Genomic DNA, 18,793 nt, shown 5'->3' with positions numbered 1-18,793 from the left:
CGTTATGGGCAAAGCCTTTGAATTCTATGCCCTTGTTTTGCCCCTACTCAAGTTGGCTTCATGCATTCATGAAAGCAGATTAAAAATCCTTTGAATTTCTGCTTTAATACCAAAGTCCATTATGACTTCCACTGAAAGTAGTGGGAATTGACTGATGAATAAGCAATGCTACTTGTACAGGACAAACAGTGGAAGGTAACTGACAGTGAACTCCTCAAGCAGTTCCACTCCTCTGTGGATCAGCATTAAAGATGAGATTGGCATGAGAAAATGGCATGTCTGGGAAGCTGTTTACTCTGCACTGCTTTTCATAGCGACTTTTTGGTCTTTCCTCTAGGACATGTGCATTATAGAAGGGGCATTGGAGGTCCATTTGGGAGAATTTCACTTGAAGATGAAAGGTATGTTCCTTTCTTGTTTCCTTAAGGATTTATCACTTGGTTTTGGGTTTCTTGTGTAGCAATCTGATCCATTGAGAGTCCATTTCTTCAGTGCCAGTTACTTCTGTTGGCTTTCTGGATCAGAATTTTGGCAAACTTCTGTGTGCTTCAGCACTGTGAAGCAGATCTGCAGTGGTAGTTGATATTTGAGTACAAAAGCTGACAAGCTTTCTTTCCTCAGCTCAATTAAAGTTTGTCCTTCTAAAAGCGTTTTGAACTAGTGGTTTACCTTCTGCACAGAGCTGAGCAAGATAGCTCAATAGTGACTGACTTTACTGCAAGCTGAAGCTTTAGGGTATGTTGTAAAACTCTACAACTATTAAGAGTTTTCCTTTTCTTTTCAGGGTTGGTGGGCTTTGCACGTCTCTGCCCGGGAGACCAGTATGAGGTACAGTATACAAAAATGAATTTTGTCCTTTATTTTCCTCCTATAAGTTTTCAGTAGAGAATGTAGAATGTAGTTTGCAGGTGAAAATGTAGACTGGGAGGTGTAAACAGATGATGATAAAACCTTTCACTGTGTGTTTTGTCACACTAGTTACTCTGTCCTTTGAGACTGAAGAGGGAAAGATGTGGTTCAAGTGTTATGAGAGGGTTTAAAAGAAGACAGTGATTGTCTATCAAAACCTACCTGTCAGGTCTTTGTCTTTAAAGTTGCTCTGGAATCAAGTAACAGTTGCTGCCTGTTTATTGGAAGAATGCCCTTGGCATGATTTGAATGCATATTAGTATCTTATTGGGTTGTTCTCCTCCATTCCAAGTGAATTCCACTGTGCCTTGTATTTCAGTAGCACTACACAGTGTAATTTTGCAGCTCTTCTAGGATGGGTGGGAAGTGTCATTTGACAATCAGTTAAGGTGTTAAAACCTGCAACCAGAACTCCTGCCTACAATCTTCTAGCTTTGTCCAAGTTCCTAAATGTGTAGTGATCAGAGAAACAGTATTTCCCCTGTGGTACTGGGCTGGACACTGACCCAATATCCCTTTTTCTTCTTGTTTTCTAGGTATTTGTGCGACTGGGGCGCCAAAAATGGAGGTTGAAAGGCAAAATTGAAACTGATGACAGCCAAACATGGGATGAGGAAGAAAAGATATTTATACCAAATCTTCATGAGAAGTTTGAAATCAAGGTGTGGTGTATAATGGTTGGATTGGAATCAGTGGGTTAAATTGCCTGTTAGGCTACCAAGCATTTGTCAAAATTCTTAAGTAGTTTTCTTTTCCTAGCTATGTGAAATGGCAGTTTATCAATGTTCTGCTTACTGAACAGACATCTACTTTTGTTTTTCCTTTGTAGCTCTTGTAACTGTATTAGTGCATCTGCTTTTCCATGTTCTGGAGCTTGATATGTGGTTGTTTGGTTTTTGGTTGTTTGGTTTTTTCATTAAACAACAACAACAAAAAGGTCCTAGTTAAATCTTGGGAATTTTCTAGGGTGAAGTTTAGATGTGAAGACAGAAATAATACATACATACACATCTTGTTATCACCTATGAGGAATATTAGGTACCTGGAGTGCTGTTCTCTATTGAAAAAGAGAAATAGGTAAATGGAAAACATATTGCAGATTCTTTTGTTATGTTTCACTCCAGAAATGCTCCCTATCTGCAAAGAATCAATGACATTTATATGCTGGTACAAACCCTGTGTACTTTATTTAGAGTCCTGATACTTTTTTTAATGTGACTGGGAGTCAGTCATTCTTTTACAGTAAGGGACTAGTGCTAGTGGCCTGTGATAAGTAGATGAAATATTGTAGGTACCCCTTGGGGAAGGTTGTAGTTTTCACAGGCCCTTGTGCAGCTGTTGCTGGCATTGGTTTTGGCACATACCTAGCAGGTGGAGTTAATCCTTAGACAGCATTTCCACTGTAGTCTGGCAGCTTTCCTGAGCTGGACTCTGCAGTGTGACTCCTGTCAGCCTAAAAGGAGCTGAGATTGAAGACTCTGCTGGATTCTATTCTACGAGGAAACTGTGCCAGTGCAGGGTTTCAAGTTTGGCAGCTGTGTTAAAGCAGCCATTGCAATGTTCCCCTCCTATCTGGCAGCAAAAACTGGGTTATATAGAAGAGACTCTTTGGCATCTTGCCAGCACAGCCTTTGGAAATGTGCTTATAATGTGTTTTTTTGCTGCCACTGCACAATGATGATCAGGTGAGAGACTAATTCAGATCCCTGTTTCCCTATCATAGTTGTAAAAACTTCTATTACTTTGTATGACAGTGATGGCTTTACTCCTTTTGTCTGAATTACGAAAGTCTACTGACTAATGTTCTCCACACTCTCCTGCTCTTTCTGCTTTGTACTTGGTAATCTTCACCCAGAACAAATACAGAGCAAGCTTAAATTTTTTTTTTAAAAACTGAGATGTGCCAAAGAGTGTTCCAAGAGGAGCCTAGCAACAAAACCTTTGCTAGCTCTTAAAGGAAATGTAGGCATGTAACTAATTCCTGAAGTGGACTTCAGGAACTTGTGCCAAAATTCTGTGCTGATTCTGGTGCTTTATGTGCTTCTAGAACAATTTTATTAGGTTAGTTTTGGTTTTTGGGTTTTTTTGGTTTGTTTTTTTTTTAAGTAGCTGAAGAAGCAAAGTGCCAGGCTAGAAAAAAAAAAAAACAACAAAAAAACAGGCCTGTAACTGCATTGATAACAAACTGAGAGCTACCTGCAGAGATAGAGAAAAGAACTGATACTTACAAGTTCTGATTTTGGTCCACATCTGAGCTCAGGACAGTTAGAAACATCACAGTGGATACAGGGTGTTGTGCTTCTAGATTCCTTAGTCAACTGAGAGCTGCAATACTCTTGTAATAGGTATTTTTATGACAGTGTTGTTCTAATATATAGACATGCTAAACTCTGTAGTAGAAGTGACCACTGCTTATATGTATGCCATAGCTACAAAATTCCCAAATTTCAGACTAATGTTTCTTAACATGTTTCTTGTGGATATATTGGCTCACAAAAAGTTTAGGAGCTCCGAACTGAGTATCAAGGTTCTAAGTTTATTGTGGACCTCAGAGGAGATGTGAGCCTGGGATGATGTTCTTTCCATGCATGTGACTCAGAACTGTCTGGTAAGATGGAAATGGATATGTTTATCTGTCCCTGCAGGTGACAGAGCTGCGAGGTCTGGCCACTATTCTAGTTGGTGTTGTGACATGTGACAGCATCAACTTCTTTACAGCCAAACCTCAGGCCATCATTGTGGATATAACTGAACTGGGCACCATCAAGCTACAGCTGGAGGTCCTCTGGAAGTAAGTACAGCTTCAAAGGGAAAAAAGCTGGAGCTAAATATTTGAAATAAATTCAAGGCTCCTAAGTTTGTCAGTAGCATTCAACATCACAGTCCTCTTTCTGTTTACAGAGCAGGTGCAGGATAGGTATCAACCATGTGCTTCCTCACAGCAACCCCAGCCACTGGGCTTGATTTCTGACTCTGTAGGACCAGTCCTCAGGAAGGGGAGAGGGGAAGGGACAGAAGCTGTTTCTATGACCCTTCATTTCCTTCTGTTGATGTTACCAGTGCCATGGCTACCCACAGGAACTGACCAGTAGGCTTTTACTGAGCTTGCTACTTTTCAGAATGAGGATTCTGAAGCAATGCATGTACCACTGTAAAGCGTAAACAATAATCCTAAAGGTGATGAAATGAAACTGAAAATAGCTTCTAGGCACAGTGCAAAAATACACAGGTGAAATTTGCAGGACTGTTACTGTTACAAGACCACAATTTGTTAGAAATGAAGCTTTCCCAAAGGCTTAGCACCTTCATGTTTGCACTGTGATTAGTTATTGATCTAAGATCTGTGCACTACAGGGAAGCTTGGTAACAGATACACTTTTAAAACAGCTTAGCATTTTCATGGTGGTATGATTTTTTAAAAAATTGTTTTATAATTAAAATTTGTAAGTTGATTTTTTTTTTTAATCACTGATTTTATTAAAAATGTTCTCACATTGTGGATTCTGCTCTGGAAATTTTTTGAGGTCATTTTGGCATTATGAGACTGTCAGTCCATACTGAGAGCCTTGTCTACAAAAAACCAAAACTTTTAAACCTGTTTCAAATTACTGCTGTCCAGGGGTTAAATCTAGCTTAATGAAGTGCCTGATATTAAACAATAGACACTCTTCACATGTACTTTTGTTATGTGTCTTACTTCAGTCCTCAGTTATTCCCAGCCCAACATGGTAAAGAGACATGTGAGATCCCTTTCACAGTCAGAGCCTTCTTGAAAGGCCACCTTGGGATGACTTGTGTATTTAGGTGCTTCCCAGGAAAAAAAAGAAAAGGAACCATGTTTAGATTAGAAAGAACAAGGAGCTGTGACTTGCAGGCCAGACTTACCTACAACTCAACCTCATACAGCTCTTCTGGCCCTGCTGGTTTTTTTTTTCTTAAAAATTACTCAAAAATCAGAAGTATTTTACAATCAGGCTTGATTTTTCAGGTCTTAATACCTTCTTTCTACTTTTAATTACCTTTGGAAGCATCATGTGACTTAAATCTTGTCACAGTCTTTCAAGCAACCAACAGGACAAATGCCATAATTTTTTTCTGTTGCAATTCCTGTTCAGGTGTTGATAAAGAATTTTCAGAATGAATCTCTGGGGCTGGGGAAAGAATAGCTTTATTGATCAACATATCATTTTCCAAATGTCTTTTGTGTATGGTTCTTAAGTTTTACTGTTGATTTGTACAAGTGATTGGGCTGAAACAAGAGCCTTAGCAACAGCACCTGAGCATTATTTTCAAAACCACATCGCTCTTAAGTCAATGAGAAATAAACTCACAGCAGTATTTGGGCCACACCTGTTGTTTAGGACACTTTTTCCTCCTGAGATCTAACAATGGGCATGAGTATATGTTTTGTTTCGGTGAGGTGCTGCTGCTGCTCTCAGACTTTCTGAGACCTCTGTTTCTTATTTGAGAATCTGAACCACGAGTTGGGTACCAAGGCCTCATTCCATAAATGAGCTGTGATCTTGCATTATATTCCCTATGAAAATCTGCTTACTTATGCCAAGGGATGTGTGTAGTCCCATTTGACTCTGAAAGCAGAGACATTCATGGGAGAGTTATTGAAAATTGGTGTGGAGTGGGAATGGTGCAAGTTGCACTATATAGTAGTGGGGAAAGAAGAAGGGGATATATAGGTTCTGTTCTCAGCAAAGTCTGATGCCTTTATTTGTCACCTCTCACTCTGCAACAAGCACATACTACCAAAACTTTCATTTGCTTTAATCTGAATTTAAAATGATACAAAGGTCTATCAATGTTTTTGGAGCAGAAAGATTGCAGGCAGAACCCTCTGCTTGCAGAGATGCTTTTTCTTAGAGGGGAAGTCCTCTTTCTCTATGACTTCAAGCCTTGCACCTTAAGAAGCTACATTTGTGCAGTGAAGGAGTCATACATTTTTATTGGAGTCTGTGTAGATGGTGTATTTGTAGTGAAGAGATCACTTCTACTTCTTGTTAACCCACACAAATGGCATCTAATAGATAGATTCACTTAGTTTGATTTTGATGGATCTACTTTCTTGCCTTTCCTCACTGTCTATAACTTGCATACATAATCATGCACATAAATTGTTTGTCCATGAGGAGTGTATCAGGAAATCCCCTTCCTATTCTGGGATATTGCATTGTTTCTCAGATAACAGCCTAAATCTCCAAAGCAAATTGTATTTGTAACTAAATTTTCTAAAACAAAGAAAACAAAACATTTAAATTATGTTGACACTTGTTGCAGTAGCTCTCAGATGAGCACTTTCATGGCATTTGGGACAACCATCATCCAGCTTTTAGAGCTGGCAACAGCTGAGCTGAGAGCAGGGTTAGTGGTGATACATTTTCTTAGGGAGTTAATCCTGACTTGGAATTTTTCAGTTTATGAAAGAACTTTGGCTTTGTGTCTCTACCATGTTTAAGTTTTCTGAAACGCATTGGTATCCTACCAAGTGGATTCTCCAGGGCACTTCTGCACAGAACTGGCAGGCTCCTCCTCTTGACAGCTTGTTTGCTGAAGTTGTTTCCAGAAAATTTGTGGGGTGATAACTTAGGGTGTTCCTGTTTTCAAAGATAGAGTACTCAAAATAACAGCTGCCTTTTTGCTTTGATTTAAGAATAACCAAACAAATCCATCTGATTTGCCCAAATTTCCCCAAGAGGCAAGCTCTCAAATTAGACCTGTTTTTTGAGAAATCCAAACTATTCTAGTTTTAAATGTATATTTCCTTTAAACAGGCCACTAGTCTTCTGGACTCTAACAAAAGTTCCTTCAGCTCCTTTATAGATTATGCACCTCTGAATGTGTGTGAATGAGCTTGGGCCTGCTGCAGAACAGCTTTGTTGGCCAGTTTGGCAGAAGGCTTTGGTTTTTTTGCCAACCTAAACAGCAGTCTGAATTCTGTCTCTCTCTCATGAAGGACAAAGAGAAAGCCTGTATTCTTTTTGCAGAATTTCAGTCACCACCCTGTACTGGGATCTTAGGGTACCATCCAGTCAGAACCACTCTTGTAATTTCTGCTTGCTTTGAGTGCAAGGCTTTGTGGAGTAGGAGAAAAAACAAAAAAACCCCAAAAAAAAACTTAAGGGAAAATAAGAAAGGAAGCTGATTTTTGCATTCATGCATGCTGACAGTCTTGCTCTTGCAGATTAAAACTTATGTGAACAGGTATTTTCCTCATGCAGGTGTCCTTAGGCAGTAGCCCATCAATGGATCTCTACTTTTGATGGAAGTGATGTTTCATAGCTTTGTCTTGTGATAAGATGTACAAACTGGTGCGTTTTGTGGGTAGGAGAAACCTAACAACAGTCACACTGTTAAAATTTCACAGGCATTTTCACCTCAATAGATGAGAGAAACAAATTTCATGATTAACAGTGAGTCTGATGCCATTGACCAGAATTGTTTTATTGTATCAATGGAAGTCTGGATTCACAAGCTTAGCAGTGGGATTCAGACAGGACTATCTACCAAGAGTCCTTCTAGCCTGCTGGAATTTAACACATGGAGGATCTGAACAGAAGGGCAGTGATTAGGGCACAGTCTTGGCAGTGGGAGAAAGAGATGCAGATCCTCTGGGCTGAAGGCTGAGTTGAGTTCAGCACTTACATGCTCTGCCTGGTTACTCATGTTCCTTTATGAACATAAACCAGGAAGTTTCCTACTTACACCCCCCAGCAGGAGAATGCAGCAGGATGATGGAAATGGTGGAAATCTCCAGTATTTAAACCCTCCACAGGTTTGGTAGTCATGAAACCTTATGAGAATCTGTGCTTAGTGTTGGCAAGGCTGAAGCAGCTCTGAATATGTGTGGATGCAAAGCTGCTGATGTGGGAGACTCAAACTAGGAAGCATGAGCTCTGAACTGTGAACCCCTTCAAGGTCAGGCTGGGCCTGTGGGTTTCAGACCTGAACACTGAAGCCCTGCAGTGGTGCTAAGGCAAGCTGGAGGGGAGTTATGTGCTGCTTTTATATTGTCTTTAACAATGATGGCATTGTGTGTTGTGTATGTAATGCCAATATTGCAATTAGTCATGACAAAAGTCCAATGTGTTTGGCAATATAGAATGGGGACAACAAAGATAACAGAGATGTGGGGCCACTTCCCTCTTGAACAGTGTTTTTCAGTCTTGAAAGGTGTTAATGGGTAATACAGTCCAGGCATATATGTGTTATTCATGGGCAACGTGGAAATGAAATTATTAGGCTCTGCTTTTCTCAGTACAGACACACACACACAGAGCCAAAGTACTTGTTCCACAATGTAAAATTAAATAATGAAATCTCTGCGTCCTTTTGACCTACACAGAGGTTTTGTGTCAATGATTTTAGGATGTAACTACACAAACTAAACAGAAGTGTGTGACAATTAAAGGCAATAGTCTGCTTACAAAGTCTGGTGCATGGCAGATTTAAGCTATGGATTGCCTCAAGTTTGAGTGTATGTCTGGGGAAAGCCTTCTATATTTTACTTATTTCCTATGTTTTTCCCCTACTGGAGTTTGTCAACGTCAAGGTGCTGGGAGAGATGGATTTGTAGATCTGTCCCAGTCTGATGTGTTGGTTGCTGTACAACTATGGAACAAGATGATGGATCATGGCCAAAAAGCTTAGCATCAAGATATAATGGATACTTTAGAGTAGACTACATTTTTTCCAAAACCCTTCACTTTGCTCTCTTAAATTGTTATCATGCAGTAATAGGGAGCTTGCTTGGAGGGCAGCTGAATAGCTGTGTTTTGCTATAGGGTTTTAGAAAATTTAAAAACAGACAAAACAGATTTAGCTTGTTATTCCTATCTCTTTCCTGCAATTGTTATTTTGCTTTACTGCATTGCTATATTAAAAGCTAAAAATGAAAAATCTGAGGAGTGGATCCTCGTGAATCTTCTGAAGAAATGCCATGGATGAGAGTAATTTGTCTCCATCAGTAAAAATAGCAGGCTTTGGCTAAAAGACTCATACTGTCAAAATCCCAATTTATTTCTGAACAATGAGACAATGCAGATGGCTGTTAATGTGAGTCCATGGAACTGGCTTCTTTGATGAACCCCAGCTGGGTGACACTGGTTAATTTAGCAAATTAACCTGTATTGGGCAGGCTCACAGGGCATTACCTCCATGCTGAGGATGACGAGGATGACAGTGCTGTGTTGCACTGCAGGATGCTGTTGAGAATTGTCCCTGTGCAACATGAGAAGCCAGAGAGAATTGGACCTCTGCTTTTCACTTTCACTAGAGAGCAGAAGTTCATTTCCCTGTAATTAATTAGTCCTAATTAGTGTTTGGATCTTTTCAGACTTCTAGTGGTTCTATTTTGTGCAGCTGAATGCAGCTGACTGTATCCTGCTGTTTGGTCATGATATCCACATCAATGAGATTACATACTTGTTATAAACCATTAAGTTTTTTTTCAAAATACTAAAAGTGCTTAAGTGGAGAAACAAACCTTTGGTGCCACGAGGCACGTCAGTAGGGAGCAAAAGTAACACGAAGAGAAAACAAACTTGCTTTACTTAACTTTAAATATGTTTTCCCTTTCCTGGTTAGCTGAGTTGCATTTTGGGAGACAGTTATTCTTTGTAAAGCAGCTGGGAAATTAATGACTGTGATGTAGTAGGTAATTAGAAGTCTTTGCATGAGGGTTTGTCAAGCTCATGTAGATCATAGGCAGTGTCCTGTGAAGCTATAACTGGTCTCATCCATGAGTGTAAGAGCCTCATGATTTGCCATATACCACTGCACAAGCTTCCTCTGCCAGAAAAATGAGTTGTTAATTAATACTTGAAGGATAATGAAGTTTTAAAATGGATTTTTCAAATGGTGTGTGCTCTGCAAGAGGGAAATTAGTGACAGTTTTCCTTTATTACATGTGTTATATTTCCTTTCTTTATTTTTGCCTACCTCTTTCTCTGTTGATGCAACATAGATATTGCTCAGAGAAACAGTCTCTCGTTCATTTTATTCCCTGTGTTTTTTTACTAAATGTCACAGTTCAAATCCTAACAGCTATTCCTGCTGTTAAACATTCCTGTGTGTTCTGGTCTTACTGACACTTAGGCCTTTGTGTCTTCTGCTGCAGCCCCTTTGACTCAGAGAACCTGTTTCTGTCACCTGGATCCACTGCCAAGTTTTCTGTGAGTACCAGGAAAAGCTCTTTATACAACTGGACCCCACCAAATACTCCCAGCTTCAGAGAGAAATACTACTTGGTGAGTATGCTGAGGAAAGCAAAATGCAAAGCATACACATAGGACTTGATTTGTTTATAAGATTAGACTATTAAAGAACACATTCAGAAATGTGAAAGTGTAGAACTCCAAGGCTTTTGCAGTTTGGGGCTTGGCTTCTATAGTTTCTCTTATCCATCCTATGCTGGCCTGGCTCCCTTGTGCAGGAGAACCCTGTGGTTTGGATCAGATTGGGTGTGGCTGTTTCCAAAAACAAGAAACTATAGTTTTCCATCTTAGGTGGGATCTTGTGCTTTTCAATTGTAAACATGCTCACTTATGAATCTGTTTGCTGCAGTCTGTTTTGCAACAAAGGCAGAGCCAAGGGGATGTAAGTGATGAAGCTCAGCCTCCCAGCATATTGAGCTACTTGGCTGCCTGTGATTTTGATGCACATGGGAGAAGCAAGCCTTGCAATCCTGCAGAGACAAGTGAGGCAGACTCGTTCAGCTCTGAGGATCAGAAGGGGACAGAATCCAGAAATACAACTCCAGCTCTAGACCACAGGACATTGCCATTAGTGATTATTCAAGAGACTTGTGGAGAAGAGCAACAGCACCCTCTTCAAAATCACACAACTCTAGATATCCTGAAGAAGACTCCATGTGTGGATGGATTTCCAAATAAGCCATCTAGTTTCCTGAACCACAACGGAGGTAGTAGAGATTCTTTCAACCAGGCCAGAAATCTCCATCTGACAGAGCATGAAGACATTAATCAGAAGAGTTTCAATGCTGCAAGTGACCTAAAACTAGATGGACATTCAAAGTCAGTTGATAAGGCTCTTCAAGAAGTGTTAAGTTTGCTGAAATTACGTGATGTGGGGCAAGCCCAGCTGCAGAAATTGGAATACCAAGTTTCATCTCTGAGGGATAAATTAAAGGTATAGTTGTGTTTTACTTCTGGTAGATGTTGTAGTTCCCACTGTCTCCTAAAACTGTTGAAGTTCCATGACCCTGTGGTGGATTTGACTTGAGCTATCAATGCCACGTTCCCAAAAAGTAAGTTTGGCCACCAGAGGTCAGGCACTGCTCAGAAAAGGCAGCGTTGAGAGCTGACTCCACAGGAGCACTATGCTGCAGAGCACCTCTCGGAGGCAGACTTCAACTGCTGTTTGCAGATCAATAATCTGAAAAAAGAAATGAACAAACTGCTACAGGCAAAGTGGAAGTTTTTCTGGCCTAAGCAGAATATGAATTGTATGCCAGACCCTCTGCGTTTTTGCTCTGATTTTTAAATGTTTTTCAGATACAGTATACTTTGAGATGACTCTTGTCAGTTCATCAAATCTAATGTTTCTCTAGAATCATTCACCTTCTGCAGACAGTTCAGTCTGTCTGAAGTTTCATATGATGCTGAAAGCATTTGTTTCTTCAGAGCAAAAGTCCTGAAGAAATGCTTTCTGCAAGCAGTGGGTTTTATTGTAAATTTGGTATTGATGCTGTACATAAAGCCATTGTGCAGACTTGGGAGCTAAGGCACTGTAAGACTTCATCTAAGGTCTGGAATAATAAATGCCATTAACAAAACTGCACTAACTTCATATTCCAGTGCAAACAATTTAAAAATAGAAATGAAAAACCCAAACAAACCAAAGAGTAGTACAGACATATTAAAATATTCAAGCATATTTTTAATTTTATTAGCAACATTATCTTGGAATCACAGTGCTGTACCAAGAGCTAACTTTCATGATGTGTAAAAATAACATTCTTCCTTCTTTTTCATCGACAGCTAAAGACAATTCATCACAAACATTCATCTATGGAAAGTTTAATGGTGGAGACAGTACTGGAAAGTTTTGACTTTTTAAATGCTGACTGTAGTGCTGATGAACTTTCATTATTTGGAAGCGTAAGAACAGCCAGTGTCAGGTATGTGTCTGTAGCACAAGGAAATGGAGCAAAGAGGGCTGACCCCAGGGAATTTACTGGTACTCAATGCTTGACTAACTAATGATTGTACAGAGCTGCTACTGGTATGAACATCCAGGAAATAAACCTATATATGTATATATATATATAATGAGATTCATAATTCAGAATACCTATCAGATTGAAATGTCAGGAAACTTAAACTAAACTGGAAACCACTGCAGAATGACACCTGTGGGATATGATGGGAGGCTAGGCCTGCAGGAAACTGGATTACCAGGATGATGCTGAATAGTTCTGCACTAGCAAGAGAGAGAGCTACAAGTCACTTGTAGAGCTCTTCTAGAGAGCAGAGCTACAAGCTTGATCCTGGGAGACCTAATGCATTCCCTGTGTTATCAAGCTGGGAGAACACCAAGGGATTTGTCTGTTACATCTGCTGCTTTTGAAGTTCACCTGCTGCAAATGAGCCAGCAACTCAATTCACATTATCTGGAAGCATCTTTTCCTAGTATTGAATCTCCAAAATGGGGTTTTGTGTGATCATGTGATCTGGTGTGACTGCCCTCTAATTAGAATAAAGTCATCATGTTTTTAAGAAGTATTTTAAATGCAATAAAAAATGTTGTGATCTCTTAAATGACACCTGGTTTGTACTTTTGAAGGTTACTTCTGAGACTGTATACATCTTCATATTCATTTGGTGATTCTGTAATGTTTTAACTCCTTTTTCCCTTCATCTCAACAGCACATACAATGACAACACACTTCAGTCCCTGAGCTGTGACACGAGAACAGAACCAAGATGTTTAACCACTGGTGATGACAACTTAGACACACTTTTGATAACTCATCTGAAGCTGTGCAAAGGTCTTTTGCAGGTAAGGAGTAGGTATGGGTTTCCAGAACACTGGCTGTAATTGTTGGTTCTGGTTCTGGACAAAAGTGAGTATGGAATTGGTTATTTTATAAAAGCAGGAAGGCTCAGAATAGAAATTGACTCAAAAAAAGCAGAGTATACATATGTATGCACAGAAATCATCATACAAAACTCTGCTACTTTTTTTCAGCCTTTGGTTTTTGCTAAAGCTCTGTGTAATACCTTTATGCCTGAAGCAGGCTGCTGATGCAGTAGGACAGATTCAGATTGCATTGTGTATTGATAATGGGTCATCACATTTTTAATGAATGAAAAACTGCTACTATTGGAAAGAAATAGGAATTCTTGCATTCATGCAGGAATTCTTCTTTCCCCTTGAGACACAATTCTTCAATTTATTTTAGTTACACTGCTCAAGCACATTATCATCCTCAAAGCATTACATCTGATGAGGATGGGCATCAGAGGACAGTGTAGCTCTTAGTATTGATCTGCTGCAGTTGTACCAGGGCAGAGGAGGATGTCAAATGTTGGGCACTTTGTTCCAGCATAATATGATTTACTCATCCTGTTCTGCTGAGCAGCTTTGCACTTATAAGTGACCTGTGCATGCTGTGATGGCAAAAGAGGCCTTTTGAGAGCAGATGGTGTGTTTTCTCACAGTTTTTAGAAGTCTGATTCAAAGAAACAAATCCTCATTCATCTTGAGCCTTGCTTGATACTGCCTTTGTTTCAGCTACTGAGATAAGCCTGTTGCATTTCAGAAACTGAAGACACCAAATGTTGCCCGAGTTGTTCAGAAGAACATTTTGGAAGAAGTATCAGAGCAGACACGAGTCCTAGGGGATGTCTTGGATATGTCTGTTGAAGAAAGTGAGTAAATTTGTTTTTCCAAAGCATGCCAGAGATAGGAGAGGCACAGGTAACTTCCCCAGACACTTAGAATTCCTTCTGAATTCCTTAAAAACATTCACATAATTAAAACAGCTCTGATTTGTAGAATCTTAGAAAAAACAGGGCTCATAATTTGTTCGTTTTATCCCTGCAAAGAAGAAAATATTTGAAGTATGGCTCAAAGAAGCAGTAGCTGAACTGGTATGTCTTAGAAACAAGGATGTTATAGATGATGGAGCGTGAAGTCAAAGAACAGCAAAATAGCCTTAAATGCCTGTTTTATACATCTGTGTTTTTACTAGGTAACCAAACAACCCAACTTCTATATGAATTTGCAAAAAAGTTTGGTGTGCAATTTTTCCCAATAGAGGGCTTCCCCCAACTGAATTTCTCCCATAGACTTCCGGATATGACAAAGTGATAAAGGCACAATGGGAGACTTCAAAGGCTTTTGTTCTCATCTTGGTCAATATAAGTGGCAAAAGTGTAAATTTTAGATGGGGGCATGTGCTGGCAGATTTTATCCTGAGGAATGTGAGAATAAACTGTTCCCTGAAGCAAGGCTCTTAAGAGCCTTGGCACAACATGATGAAGAAAATTCAGGAGTCTCAAATGCAGAACACAAGTTCAATACCTCTATAGGTAAGAGTGAGAAATTACAGGGTTTAAATGATACTGAGAAACCACAGGAAATTGTTTCGATGCTTGTCTGAAGTGTCTGATGAAAGAAAGACTGCTCAGTCTATGTGCTGAGGTTCAGAGTTCTCTACTTGTGATGGTCCATATTCCAGGATCTCTAAAATGCTCGGAAGCAGCACATCACTAGTTGGTAGAAGTGGAAACAAAGTCAGAAAGTTCTTCTGAAACTTGGCTCATATGCTGCAGTAAAATGAATAATGAAAGGCAGGAGAGCTGCTCAGCATCTCATTCAGGTCCCAGTGACAGTTTAGGAGCTCAGCCCAACCTTGGTGAAATCAATCCTTGCAGATGTTAAAATACTGGCAGCAAATCTCCAGCTTTAAACAAAGCTGTCTCTGTAATGCAAATACAAGGTGTGCTGACATGTCTCTAGATATACAGTCTGGTGCTTAATTTCTCATGTGAAATCCACAATGTGCTAGAGCTCACCAACTTTCAAAAATGTTATTTTTTTCTAAAAGGTGATTTTTATTTTTCCAGTTATTCAGAAGACTAAAAAGAAGAAGCAGTATCTGAAAATCTGGAGTGATCTTGCAGAGCCTGGCACAATCTTGTTTGCTTCAGCAGAAAGATTCCATCATGCACTAAAATATACTCTGACAATGAAAGTGAAGGAAAAATACCCTGGTCAATTAGAAGCAGGTACCAGTCCATTTCTTGAATGCAAGACCACTCTGGTTTCATTTCATTGCATGGCTAAACATTAAAAAAACCCCAAAAAACTAAACCTCTTGTTTTAAAGAGTTTCCATCTAACTAGCCTTTCATTTTCTCTTCTGTTACTTTCAGTATTGCAGAGGTTGCAAGAGCAGATCACCACCTGTGATGGGTTGCTCCCCTCTCTGTACCTCCAATCAGAACCAGTGACTTTATTCCAATTTTATAGCTATCTGGAGAAACACCACATTACCAGCCTGGAGAAACATGTGGGAAAACTTGCTAAAGAAGGTAAAGGCAGTGCTTGGCTCCTTTGCTTTAATTCACAAGCCCAGCAGTTGGCTGTTGCTCTCCAGATTACTATTCAAAATACACTTTCAGAGCAGAAAAGAGCCCAACCATTGCCTTAACAATTTGTTCTTATTTTAATTCCCTTTATGACCATGCAATTTTAATTACAACAGGAAAGACATGCTTGACTCCCACATCTAACCAAGTAGAAACAAAACAGAAGCGTAAACAAGGGGTTTATCTTAAGTGTCCTAAAAAGCGAATTCTGTGATACTCTGAAGTTAAACTAGAAACAAAGTTGGCAGCAATCTGCAGCTGGATTCAAGGACTGAGTAAATGTCTGCAGCTTTGTGACTACAGCAGCTCTAATCAGACACAGATAATAGCAATGAAATTTCAGAGGTTACTAATGTGCATTTTCTAGCCTGATTGTAGCCAGTGTCTTTCTGAAGCCTCGTCCAATATATGAAAGTACTTTAAAACTTAGTCTGTATCAGAAAATAATTATTTTTAAAATACTTCTGGTATTGGTTGCATCTTTAGTCTTAGTTTGAAGTGGATGATGCATCTGCTGGGGGACTAAGAACTTGAGCATTGCTAGATAGTGAAAAAGACCTGAAATATTCTTCAAATTGAAACTTTTAATCCAATGCTTGATTTCTTATTTTTAAAAGATAGAGGGTTTTCTCTTTGACCAGTACAGCTAGATTTTTCAGAGATATTTTAAAGTATTTTGCTTTACTGTGTTTTCCTTATTATAGGATTATCCTGCTTTTCCTAACTCCCAAAGGTGTAGGTGTTCTTTTGCACTATATGCACTCAGTGCACCCAGAACCTAAAAAGGACTTTTTCAGGGCTTTGCTGAATCCTGTGAACTGATATTGTGCAATCATTACCTCTACTTCATTTATCAGTCTTCACATAGGAGGAAATGAAACAATGACAGGGAAAGACAACAGGATGGTCAAAGGGCCAGGAGTTCTGATTTGCTTCCTGCCATGCCTGGCTCCTTTTCTTAGCCCTGGGAATGGCTAAGGGACGGACACAGGGAGTCTGAATTAGAGAGGAGTTTGTCTTCTCTTGATAATACCTCAACTTGTCAGTTAGTTGAGTCCTTTCACTTGCAGTGATGCTAATTGAGGAGCTACAGTGCCCTGGACGGCTGAAGACTCTTAAAAAATTGAAAGGAAAGCAACTGAACAAGCTCCAACCTCTGCCGCAGACTTTACGACTACTCGGGGTTTTACAGCTGGATGACAACCACCGTGTCAGCAAAGCAGCCACATCCTGCCTCTCCCGTGCAGCAGCAAACAAAAACTTTAGGGAAAAGGTAAAGACTGCAGCTCTACCAGCTTTTCTGAACAGATGCTGCAATGCATGGAACTTGTTGTATCCTCGAATCACACTACTGTCTGCTCAGCACTTCGATATCTGTTAAGCAGAACCTGAACTATAGCAGTACTCAAATGTCTCCTGCATCTTTATTCAATTTCAGATATGTAAAACAGTGCTTACGTCAGTCTGAATTTGAGTGCTTGATTATGCCGAAGTTTATAAAGCCTCTCTTTTTTTTTTTTTTATGTAGGCTCTCTTTTTTTACACTGATGTTTTAGCTTACCATGATGCAAGACTTCAGCAAGCTGCATGTTTGGCCCTTAAAAATCTCAGAGTAAGTATTTCACAGCTCTGTTTTACTGTGTATGTCTGGCAAAAATTTCTAGATGCAAAAGTGTATCTAGGTTTTTTTGGTTTGTTTTGGTTTTCAGCTGGTAGCATTACATTTTCAACTTCCTTTTGTTTGGAATTCATGACTTTGGCCGCCAAACTATTAATGCTGTTTTTCCAAAGGCAGCAGGCAGAGGGAGCTGCAGGCGCACTGGAGGGTCTCAATTTGATCTGACAATCACAGTACAATCAAAGAAAAGGCTGCTAACTTCTGCAGTATTGTCAGTGGAGAAGGACAACAGACACTATCTGACTGGGGGACATCTAGCATGCTGAAAAATAAGCAATTCAGCTATATATGGAGTAATCTTTAAACTTCTATGGTTATAGTTAAATAATGTCATCTTTTTAACAAGAGCTGATTACAGTCAGAGGAATTTTGCATTGCTGTTTTAAGAAACTGTCAGAGTACATTTCCAACAGCCACAAGTCTGTAATAAATCAGTTTGCACACAATGGATTACTGTGAGTAAGGTTTCTACAAACACCTAGACCCAAGATTGGCCCAACAAATCAGTCTTGCTCTCACAGTCAGATTTTCAAAGCAACTCTTGCCCTTGCACAATGTGCATTAACACCTTCAGTGAAAGTCCCAAATGCTTTATGATAATTTAATGGTACTGGAGCAGTGAATTGTAGCCTTGAACTTTTATACTTTTCCATGCCCCAAAGCAGAAGGGAAAGTAGCAGAGGTGAGATCATGCTGAGAAAATTTAACTGCAAGCTGATATGTTGGGGGAGAAAATAAAGGTCACAGTACAGCTTTTAGTATGTGTGTGTTTACCTTACAAAAAATCTCCATCAGAATGTTTGCTGAAATCTTGCAAATTTTTGTTGCAAATTTTTCTTTTCTCAAACAGGGTGTTGAGAGTATTGAGGAGGTTGCCCACCTGTGCCAATCTGAAACAGAAGAAGTTAGGAATGCAGCCAGGGAAACGACACTGTCCTTTGGTAAGCCGCTCCTACAACTTTAAATTGCAGATTCTGAAAAAGTAATGTGTAATAGTGCAGAACCAGAACAGGCCTAAAGTTTAGCCTGAACACATCTAGGACAATGGAAATGTTTGATGAACAGCTATTTCATACCATTAAGATAAACTTTGTATCACATATAATAACCAAAGGCTCCCACTAAAGTTTGTAGAATCAGACCAAGGAGAATTTTGTAGGGTAAAGTTCTTTAAAAACCATTAAGGTTTTTAAAAGGTGGCAGGTAAATACTGACAGTGCTGCTGGAGTCCTTCTGAACAGTAGTACTGGCATCAGCAATTTTCTCCTCAGGTTTTGTAAAAAGGAAATTTGAACCAGACAGATCACAATGAAGCATCTTCTAGCTCTGAGATTACCTAAACTGAGTTAGAGATCTTTCATATATGACAACAACAGACTCTTGGACACAGTAATTTTCCTGTTCATTTTTTCCTGAAGCCACTTTGATTCATGCTTAGTTCTGGGGATCTCTAGTCTTGTTGCACAGAAACACTTGGACTTACATGTATTGTAAAACATGTTTTCCAGCTGTGATGTTCCAAATCATTAGTCACGTGGAAATGTTTACAGAAAGCCTGATTTTCCATGGTGGCTTCTAGC

General features: G+C 39.5%; 1 protein-coding gene across 6 annotated transcripts in view; it reads left to right on the top strand.

The window, feature by feature from the left end:
• The window catches only part of RIPOR3 (RIPOR family member 3), a 50,957-nt gene that overhangs the window by 30,936 nt on the left and 1,228 nt on the right, over positions 1–18,793 (top strand). For all 6 annotated transcript variants that reach the window (XM_030462856.1, XM_030462851.1, XM_030462852.1 and 3 more), the window contains 14 exons: positions 338–401; positions 785–828; positions 1,446–1,571; positions 3,555–3,700; positions 10,037–10,166; positions 10,483–11,067; positions 11,919–12,058; positions 12,807–12,939; positions 13,703–13,811; positions 15,012–15,173; positions 15,320–15,478; positions 16,606–16,808; positions 17,064–17,147; positions 18,064–18,154. In XM_030462856.1, coding sequence (XP_030318716.1) covers positions 338–401; positions 785–828; positions 1,446–1,571; positions 3,555–3,700; positions 10,037–10,166; positions 10,483–11,067; positions 11,919–12,058; positions 12,807–12,939; positions 13,703–13,811; positions 15,012–15,173; positions 15,320–15,478; positions 16,606–16,808; positions 17,064–17,147; positions 18,064–18,154 — 2,176 coding nt within the window. The remainder of the gene's footprint in view (positions 1–337; positions 402–784; positions 829–1,445; positions 1,572–3,554; positions 3,701–10,036; positions 10,167–10,482; positions 11,068–11,918; positions 12,059–12,806; positions 12,940–13,702; positions 13,812–15,011; positions 15,174–15,319; positions 15,479–16,605; positions 16,809–17,063; positions 17,148–18,063; positions 18,155–18,793) is intronic.

This window comes from Calypte anna, chromosome 20 (assembly GCF_003957555.1).
Source record: "Calypte anna isolate BGI_N300 chromosome 20, bCalAnn1_v1.p, whole genome shotgun sequence".
Taxonomy (NCBI): Eukaryota; Metazoa; Chordata; class Aves; order Apodiformes; family Trochilidae; genus Calypte; species Calypte anna.
Note: the sequence above shows the minus strand (reverse complement) of the source record. Positions and strands in the feature narration are given on the sequence as shown.